Source organism: Bombus bifarius, unplaced genomic scaffold (assembly GCF_011952205.1).
Source record: "Bombus bifarius isolate JDL3187 unplaced genomic scaffold, Bbif_JDL3187 scf7180000007966, whole genome shotgun sequence".
NCBI classification, from domain to species: domain Eukaryota; kingdom Metazoa; phylum Arthropoda; class Insecta; order Hymenoptera; family Apidae; genus Bombus; species Bombus bifarius.
Window position 1 is genome coordinate 1,522,985 of NW_022884352.1, and position 10,686 is coordinate 1,533,670.

At 43.0% G+C, this 10,686-nt stretch overlaps 1 protein-coding gene across 5 annotated transcripts in view; it reads right to left on the bottom strand.

The window, feature by feature from the left end:
- The window catches only part of LOC117207137 (facilitated trehalose transporter Tret1-like), a 34,492-nt gene that overhangs the window by 4,304 nt on the left and 19,502 nt on the right, over positions 1-10,686 (bottom strand). The window contains exons 1-2 of one of the 5 annotated variants that reach the window (XM_033447076.1): positions 1,371-1,430; positions 956-1,300 (exon numbers count right to left, since the gene is read on the bottom strand). The exons of 1 other annotated variant lie outside the window; for it this stretch is intronic. Coding sequence is in view for 2 of the 4 variants with exons in the window: in XM_033447046.1 (XP_033302937.1) it covers positions 2,408-2,629 (222 nt within the window). In the remaining 2 variants the exon portion in view is untranslated. Of the gene's footprint in view, positions 1-955; positions 1,301-1,370; positions 1,431-2,407; positions 2,645-5,795; positions 6,011-10,686 lie in introns of those variants that run through there. 3 more of the 5 variants (XM_033447066.1, XM_033447056.1, XM_033447046.1) reach the window with 3 other exon arrangements.

Genomic DNA, 10,686 nt, shown 5'->3' on the forward strand with positions numbered 1-10,686 from the left:
ATTCGCGATAATGCTCGAAAATGATAGCAAGTACGACTGTCATGTTACGTGAGACGGATGGCGAGTTGCGCGACGGAAGCGGCACGATCGAATCGAATCGAACGGGATGGAATGGAAAATTTTACGGTTCCGGTCAGTTTTACAGCTCTTTTTCTTTCTACCTTTCTTTCTCTCATTCTCTCTCTCTGTTTTTTTTCTTCCTCGCTGAATTCTCGAAACAAACGGTCGTTTATTCTTCCAACTGGCGAACATGTTTTCGCAAATGTAACGTACAATACTGGGCAATCGTGACGCTGGAACCGCTGCTTAAATAAATATGCTACTTGTTGTATTTCGTCCAACCTGTCGATGCCTCTATATTGATTTAATCGCGACGCTGGTGCACGCGGACGCAATAAAAATTTATTATCGCGTTTGCACGCCAACTACCTTTCGTCGATGCTTTTTCAAGCGACTTTGACGAACGCTGTTCCTTCCCGTTAAATACCGATCGATCGTCATCGTTATCGTTAATTTGTCGCAGAATAGAAAAACGATTCGTTAACGCCAAAAAAAAAAAAAAAAAAAAGAAAAAACCATGTCCAAGCGTCGGACGCATTAACGACGTTAACGTAACCGCCAGCTGTAATACAACCAGCTATCTGTGTACGTACAATGGTACGATACATACTGGCAAGTATGCACGTGCACGTATACAGCGATTTGAAGCGACAGGTAACGCGCGTCTTCTTTTTATTCTCGATACGCGATCCGTTTTGAAATCGGACCGAGTCATACCGAATTATTCCAAATTTGTGAACGACCACGCACAACGATCCACGCAACGATATCGCGACGATCCACGATAAGATACATCGTACGATATTTATTTACCTAATCTGTTACTTATTAGCTAATGTAATACTTGAAAAGAGCAACTTTAAGATAGCTAAGATTGATGTAAGGAGATACTAACCTTTGATATATATTAATAAGTATATATATTAATAAGTTGTACGTATTGAACGTAGGACGTGACAAGCCGAGTTCAAGTTTCCCTCCTTTTCGTTCAATTTCGATTATGTTGCGTGCCCCGGTGATAGTAGGTAGCACGTTCGATCCAATGGCCCATTCCTCGCTCGACAAACGATTTACAACGCGTTCGGAGAGTAGAATGCGAGCAGAACGCGGATTCTCACGGTAACCTCGTATCAGGCCGATCGTCAGCTCAAGGATCGTAAATCACTTTTATCGGCGGCAGTTCTCTGTCTCGGTGCAAGGATGTTCCGCTACTGGATTTCGCCACTGCGAATCCTGTGTCCTATAAATATAAGATGCTGTGAAACCGCGGTAACGATCCAGCACGGCGACGACGGAACACGTAGATGCACCTGTGGCAGGTCGGAAGACGGCGGAGAACACGAGCTACGATCAAAGTTATTTCGATTGCGACCCGAGTCCTCGCCGTGCCGCACCGCGCCGCGTCGCGCCGTGCCGCGCCGCGCCGCGCCGCACCGATGACGATCAACGTTCTTGCTCCTTCCGCGTTAAAATCGCGACAACCCGCGAACCAACGATCTACACACGTGCTTTCGATTCATCGAGACTGTTCCGTACACAAACACGCACAGACATATACACACATAGGAGGTCCGTCGTGGGTTTTTTCGCTTCTCACTCGTCACTGAGATGATTTTCGCCGGCGCGTTCGCATTTATAGTGGCGGCAAGGCGCCTCTCTCAAAACGGCGCTTCGCGAACCGCCCTTCCAGGGTCGTCTCGAGGTCTCTCTCCCTCTCTCTCCCTCTCTCTCCCTCTCCCTCCCCCTTCCCCTCTAACTCTCTTTCTGTCAATCTCCGTCTCTCTCTTGCCACCACCAGAAATCTTCTCCGACCCCTAAACTATACTTGTACGTCGCGTTGCTTCGTTTCGCAGCGAGCTATCGTTTCGCAAGGTGAAACGAGTCGAACGACCTAAAAAAATAGCTGATCCTCGATTCGTGCGTGGGAGGAATCGAACTTGCGGAAGACACGGCGTCGAGATGCGACGATCATGCTTTTACGAGCACTCGGAAATGCGGCAGTTTTCTATTTTCTCTCTTTTTTTACACGTTTTTACATCGAACAATCGATGTTTTCCACAGAGATTTTTACAAAGACGGCGCGTCACTGAAAGTTATTAGCGGTGTAGCCGATTATTGGAGGATTCTGCGGCTGCGGAACGCCCTATCGTAGCGACTCGTCTTTCTAAGAAGTCAGTAGAATTCGCGTTCCGCGTTCTGGGAAATGCCCGATTTTAAAGCATTTTATCATCGGCTGACAAAATCGACTCTTCCAAATCACTCTTAAAATCACTCTTTTAAGTTGTAACGTTTCGAACGGCTCGCAACGGTCGCGAAGGAGACGAGGATACCGAGAACACTTACTTACTTGTTCAGTGGCTCGCTGCTTTAGCGGAGTTGTCCCGCGAATACGATACTGCTCGCTGTGACGGACGAACCTTATCTCGACTAAAACTGCGTCTAACGAAACTCGCGATACAATCGAGTCTTTGATCCGCGAGATTCGAGACCATGATCGGGTTACGTACTGTCCACGCGTTTGCCAGTAAAAGCTGCAATTATATTGCGCGTTCGCGACAAAAGGCTGCATGTTCCTGACGACTGTAAGCGTCAACGGTTGCGTTTAATAAGAAGGCGCGTAACGTGCAACAGGTTCGCTTGCTAGCTGTATAGTCGATATTCGAGAGACGACGAACGAGCTTGCTGGAGAAAAAATTCGTTGCTCGTCGACGCGATGTAAATCGTAAAGCAGCGATATTTTTCACCGTTTTTGTACCGCGCAATTTTTCAACGAACGTTTCTATCATGGAGAAACAGTCGGCTGTATGCGAGTGACCGACTAAATATATCTAATTATACAGGCAGATTGTCATAATTAAAGAAGCAAGAAAGCAAATAATGTATATTACTGTAATAGCAGCATACTAATTTTTACCGCTTATATTAAATATTTTACCGTTTATTCGAACGCGTCGTAGGAAACATTTTGAAATGTAATAAATGTAACCGTAATAAATAGAGCAGTTTATCGCGATTATTTCAACTTTACGGTAAATAATTAGAGCGCTGGTATATTTATATTCCATATGGTTCCATATGGTTTCATATGGTTTCATATGGTTTCATATGGTTCCATATGGTGCGGGAATTATTGCTAATTAAACATGGAATCGTCGCATCGTTGCGCTATTGGCTGCTAGTTGTTGGCCTCGACAAATATGTTTCCGATATTTCGATTTGGATACGTTGGAAAAAGCAAGGTGTTAAATATGGTATTTATCTTGATATGATGACCGCCGTTACGAGAGACATCATCGTGCGCACCGCACTGCACTGCACTGCGCTGCGCTGCGCTGCACTGTTGCACCGTAAGGAGCACGAAGCACGGGGCACGGGGCACGGGGCACGGGGCACGGGGTGCAATACACGCAGTCGAGGTCTGCAAGTATCCTTTTCTTTATCGACCACTTGTTATCCCTTTACGATCGGTGTTTCTTTGAATCACTTTTTCATCAGTCGAGCGTTATATGATCGCCAGGGCCTTCGAACTCGATTTTTCCAAGGAGAATTCTGTCTGACCTAAAAATCTTGCCTCTCGAGCCGCCGATGAATCTCGATAAATGTCGTGTCATGGGAACGAGAGTGCTTATATCCGTGAAATAGTAACTCAGACTCTGATGGTTTCGTCGTTGTGTACTTGTGTTTTACAAGCGACTGGTACATTTTGATCCATCGATCCCAAATCTCTCTCTCTCTCTCTCTCTCTCTCTGCTTCTCTTTATAGATCTCGATTAACCCACGCACTGATTCATTTTCGCGGATCGAATTGTAAAGGAAAGCGAAGCACTGTCGTCTTACCTTGAACGAAAGTGATCGATGAACGCGAGAAACCTCTGTAGTCTATAACGTATGTAAATGCCGCTTGGGAATGCAAGCTATCTAGATGGTAGATAAACGTTTCAAATTCTCAAAGACCGTCCATTCTTTCCTCTCATTACGGATTAACTTTGCAACATTGCTCGTATATTGTGTGCGACGAAATGACATGTCATTTTTGTGGATAGTTGACGCGTTGGAAGCACGTGTTCGAATAATCGCATCCTGCATACAGTCTTATTTCCAGCTTCTCGTTATATAAGCGAACCAGTGCTATTTCTCAATCGCCAAAGATCGTGGACGATAGATGAGTGGACAAGAGTGCCGTAGGAAGGGATAATATGTTCCAATGTTTAGGTTTCTTTGGTCTTTTAAACACGCGTAAAACGCAGCAGCTGTACGTTTACGCGCGTTTAAAAGGCAAAGAAGGTAAAGAAGCAAGGTAGAGGAAGAGGGGAAGAAGGAGAAGCAAAAACACGTTGACACGTTGAGAAAGTATCGTCGATTTAGCCTACGGCTAATTACTTCTGGATCATTGTACCCGCTATCGCTATAACGCACGCTCCTCTATTAATCTAATCTGAGATGTTTGTCGTTATTTATCGCTATCTTCGCATCGTTTTGTCTCAATTTCAAATTCTTTTGCAAGTTCTTTGCGTTCAACACTTTGCGATTAGTAATCGTCTATTATTCGCTTATTTATATTTCTCTGACTAACATTTAGCGTATGCTACGACGGTCGCAGATTCGACGATGAGCGAAAGAATCATCCGTTCGTAGCTAAAGCGCCGGATATTATTCGATAAATCTGTAAATTTGATGCACGTTACACGAAGAACCATCGCATCCGATTATTACGATTAAGTTGGTTGTGTCGGCTGATCGATGTTTTCCGGTCGTTGCGCGTTCGATGAAAGGATGGGACACGAGGGTGCATAGTTTGCTGGTTCGCTTTATTTAGAATTCATGGAATGCCGGCCTGCCATATTATTTACCTATACTATACGTATACGAACATTTTTCGAAGGTATGCAGAATTGCTCGCCGTTCTAATCGCACTGTAAACAACCGACCGATAAATTCTGTTCGTCACTGTCCTTTTTTTATCAACTCGTAGCTTACTTTTTTAAGCATTCTTTTTCCTTTAATACTTTGCGCGACATACCTTTCTTCTACAAACGATTGCTCATTGTCAGTTATTCGTTGTTTCGTCACCGGCTGCAAATCCGCGTTCCCTTTACTTTTTACCGTGTGGTGCATCCCGATGACGATCGACGACAACTTTCCGACTATCGAAGCTATATATAACAAAATATATCGGAAAGAAATTTTATCGGTTAAACGACACACGCCGCGCCACTTAACTCAACTTTAGCTTCTTTTCCATGAGATAAGACGAGTCAAGAATATCTCTATCGTCACCATCTCTTATTGATCGTTTAATCGCGTTAATCGACCTACAATTCTCCGTGCGAAAAATCGGAAAACCGTAACCGAACGATCGTTGACGATGTTGATTTCGTTACATCGATCGGTTCTCTTGCGCTCTGAGCCATTGGCAGATGCAAGAATATCGATACAGGGTCACCGGTGATCGCGAAACACTCGCGAAAAGTGTCATTCGTTGCCATTCGTATTCGTTCAATGTAAAATTGCCGAGGAAAAATGTAAAAAGCCGTGCGAGTAAAAGCAAAATAAATGTAGACAAATTTATTTAGAAGAACGTTTGATAACATTTCGTACGATCGCGCTAATTAAATTTCAAACGCGAAATTACGTAAGACCGAGAGAGCCCTCGTATCGCTCGTCGTACCCTGTTTGTATCGAAGATTGAAATACTGGATCGCTGGTATCCGGGCGGGATCGTTGCAAGTACATACGTATCGGGAGCCGATGTTTTCTTCGAGCAGACACTTGCTTCCCCTCGGAGACCTTGCCATTGATCGACCACTGTGCGAATGAACGAAAGTTGGACTGTATTAACGCGACTGTATTAAACCAGGAAACAAGTCCAAGGACCTGTTTGACTCAGGAAGCCGCTATCTCCATGACGAATGGCTTTTATGTAAATCCAAGCGGCAGCCCTCCGAAGCCTTCCGTTTCCGATTACGATTGACCTTACATTGCTAACAAGATTCTTTTCTTTCATTCTCCTCCCCCGCCCCCCCCCCTCCCTCCCTCTCTCTCTCTCTCTCTCTCTCTCTCTCTCTCTCTCTTCATTGACGCTTACAAATCTAGTCGCATTTTTTCTCGCAAACAGCGTGAAACGCACTACCGTTGTTAAATCGAGAATAGACAGCATACGTTCTTGTATCGTAATCGATGTTTCAACCAATGCTGCCACGTACGACGCGTAAACGACGACAATTAATTTAGATAAGCAGATAGTGAACGGCAGGAGAACAAATTTCGATCGGTAAAAGAAAAAGGAGGATAGAGAGGGAGAAGTAACTACGGCACTCGCTGTTGCCCGATAGCTGGTGAATGCGATAACAAAAAGTTGTTTGTCTCGTAAATTTACGACGGGACGAAAGACGATTATCTATGGACTAGCAGGCTACGAAATATATAAATCGTTCAACAGGTCGATAATGCTATATTGCAAGAAAGCAGGAAAACATAGGAAAACGCAAGAGTCAATAACGCTGTTGTATTATTACGTTAGCTTAATTAGGTGACGCGTGCGACTGCCATTACTTCCTTGCATCGGATTCGGCGAACCTTTTACGAGATCTTCTCTTACAACTGGTAGATCGGTTGCTTTGTTTCACCAGCTATGGCACAAGTATAGACAAGTATAAGGTAATTGGTCAACGTTCGACGACGACGACGATGACGACGACGACGATTGCGATAACGTTGTATAGAGAGCTAGAAACGCGCGACACGGAGACGGCTCCGAGGAAACGATGGAGAAGCCGACCGTGGATCGATTGTCGGACGCCTTTCGCGTGCAAAATGATATCGCGTAATATCGACGTAATACGAAACAATTCGAACAATGGACTGTATCGCGGTCGTAGGAACTCGTCGCAATTTCACGATCGCCGCTAACGTTTCCGCGGAAACAATGCCGCTGGGAACCTTAAATATTGACAATAACGTTGGTCCGAAGTTGAAACGACTAAAGTGTCCTATACCTATATTACAAATATACCTATAAAATAGTCGTTACCAGCTAGATTATAAGCGCGAATAAAGAAAAAGACAAAGGTACTTTGCAGCTGCTCCGCATCCTTTCAATCGTTTTTCTATGGTTAGAAGAATGTCTGTAATCTTATGGCGCAGATTCTCTCGATCCTTTTGATCGAGACTAGATACGACGTTTAATACGAGAATAACGATAGGCGCGAGGCTAACTTTCCGAATGACAGCTACTAGATCGATGGGATTTCTCTCAGATTTCTGAGATGGGACTACGTAGAACCGCGTAATCTCAGATTTGACCGACAACGAGTCTGCCACACCGTACTATCGTATGACTGCGGGTCACTGTTTGAGAAAAATTCATTTCGAGAGGGCTAAAATTGGTTCAAACAAAATCGAAAACAGAACGAAACGATTTGAAGATCGTGACAGAGATTGAAACAGTCGTGGGTGTAACGCGAATATATCGGCACGATATATGGTCGATGGTCGTTCGATCCTAGAATCCAAGAATCCTAAAACGGGATGCGATATCGTGGCCGTTGGCAGCATAAGAATCGATGCACAGAGACAGACTGTGATAGCTTTTGATTTGTGGGCGTAAAACGATCGGATAATCAGTCCGTGGCGAATTCACCACCTGGTTTCTGAGGGGCCAAGGCAAGGAGTAAATCGCGACGTAACCGCCGAGGACGTCCTTTTAATCGGCGATATCATTTTCCACCGACAATTCGTAATGCCGGGGCGTTGAAGCGACCAGATTGAAATTAGAGAGCGGCCGACGCGTTCTGTTTTTTCTTAGCCCCTCTTCCGTCCTCTTAACGAACATTACGAAGACAACGACGAGATAATCTTACCCTTTTTACCTAGCACTAGTCGTCGCCGAATTCGCGATTCCGTCTTTTCTACGCAACACGATAAATTTCGATTTAGAGAACGCCAACGCTGTTTTCTCACGTGACGAAACGAAACGTGTTCGTTACGCGATCCTGTTAACACGACCATTAACTCGATAACCATCGGTTCGGTATCGAGGCTGAAAAAGCGTTAAACTGAAATGGAAAAAAGAAAAAGAAAAAAGAAAAAAGAAGAGGGAGAGAAGAAAGAGGAAGGAAAAGATGAGAGGAATTTCCGGAAAACGGACAACGTATCAGGTTTCGTTTGGTATTATTGCGCAACCCTGATGACTACACCGATGATAGAAGCGTTCTAACTATATCGGTAAGATTACAACCTGCCACATAATCGTTAGTGCCACACGATAGTTTATAGATAGATGTTTTATTTTTTATTTTTTAAATAATTAGCCATTTCCGTGTATCTTATAATTAAACGCGGCATGGTTACGTACTTACCGTTCACCGTACATGGAAAGAGTAATTTAGGTGCTGCTTGATCGGAGTTACCAAAGTCACACATCGATGAGAAATTCGACAGAAACGTTCCGCTTAACAGAGTTTCACAGAAATTGCAAACAAATCGATAACATAGAATTTATCCATCGCGAATGATTCAAAGTAAACGACTGGTTGTGCTGGTATTCGTCGATAGGTGTTGGCTCGTTTTCTCCTTTTATTTCTAGCACGAAACCTAGCGATTAATAAAATCTGATGGTAAATTACGCCGTCTGCTAATACGTCTACGTTATACGTATATCTCGATCGGATTGAAACGAGCTGGCCGAAAAAAAAAAAACGATTTTTTAGCAAGCATTTTTTTCACTCTTTCCGCATGTATACAAGCGATACTCTATAAATATTGATAAACCTGCGTTATACTTGTATTATATACCCGCGTTAACGTAATTTATCGTTTCCGATTCTCCATGCATGTACGAATTTTTCATGAACGTGTTTCCTAATGCGGTTACGTAATTATTTAATTACCATTATTGTATAATTCTTGCATCCTCGTTAAACCATGACCCTCGTAACGTTTATTACGAGCAACAAGTTAGCAAACACTCGGATCTTGTTAATAACGACTTTTTTTCATTTACACATTCTATTCAACGGATTACGCATAAATTAAATTGGCTTCGTTAGGATGTTGATTACGGTTGACGAAGCTTGCGCGTGTGCTACACTGAATCTGAATTCGACATCGAACGATCCTGCGATACGCATCTGCGAGACACAGTCACTGGCATTTGATTAAAAATTTGTTGAAATTCACGTTACACGAATTAGTTTACTGGATGACGCGTAAACAAATTTTCCAGAAAATTGTAATTTAACGAAAGAGAATCGCGAAAAGTCACCTTTTACAACTCTTTTAACGCTTTTATCTGTTCAGCCCGTGTAATGAAAGTTGAAACGATACGTTTCGTAAATTCGTAGATCGGTTGTACCATGCGCGCTGAACGATGCCGAGACATTCGTCGAGATCGATCGATGCGGAAACAGACGCGATACAGGCATCGAAGGATGTAAGAATCTCAAGATTTATCGCATACAATTATTAAGCCGAAAGTGATGAAAAATTACGATTTTCATCAGATTTTAACGAAATTAACACGATAATATTTCCAACGCGTATACGATGTAACCGACGTAAATTTTCAAAATCCATTCTTTAAGGTTTCCTTTATAAATACATAAACGTACATTAAAAAACAGTCGTAGAAGCCAACTTTCGCCATTTCTCTTTCTTTTCGGAATTACGACCAGCTGTAATTTTTTTTACACCTAGTCTAACCAACTAATTAATAGGTCTCCAAACTTGTCGCAGAAATCTATTTTAGAGCGTGTCCGAATGTTGACGATGCTATTCCAAATTAATTCAGATTGATTTTAATATATCGAAGCTCGGATAATTCTTATTATTTTATCTCAACGTCTTACTATGGGACATACCGCAACCACTGATCACGATGAATCGTTAAACTCGTAAAACGCAAGTTGCGTGGCATCGCGTTGTTTCTTTTCCTCTTTATACCGATAGATAGATCCGTAATGAACAAAAACGATTAAACGTGTCAAATTACTCGGCACTTTTAAAATGTTTTGCTCGTGGCAGGTAAACGCTTCGCATTTAGATATTAATTACCTTCCATTATCCATCGGACGAGGATAGTGTCGAGCAATATGCAATTCGAAATGCATAACATGCACAGTACATGCACGCGACGTTGAACCAGTCGTACGGTAAGCGTACGTAATTTTTACGGAAATTTTATGGAATCGAAGGTAAATTCAAATTTGTCGCCGCACGTACGATACGGATAGCGTGGGGGGGAGTAGATGGACTAACGATAGCAGGCAGCCCGGAAAAATACAGCGAGGAAACGGTAACGGAAACTGAGAAAAGACTAGGGAAGAATGGGAAAGACGAACAAGAGCAAAGATAGGATTAGGTAAGATAGTAAGAAAGTAGCGATAGTTAGGGAGTAGTATGGGTTAAGCGAGTAAGCGATTAATCGACTAAGGAGTAGATGACTGGATAGCAAGGTAGGTATTATAATTGTAAAGTAAATCTCTTAAATCAAATAAAATAGCAATTATCGGCCACGATAACGTACGATACAGATTCCAACTATTCGAGATTCCGTGTATCTCCTCGGCGTATCCTCTACTGTACCGTTCTACTATAGGTATAGAACCCTAGGAATTACATAACGAGCGA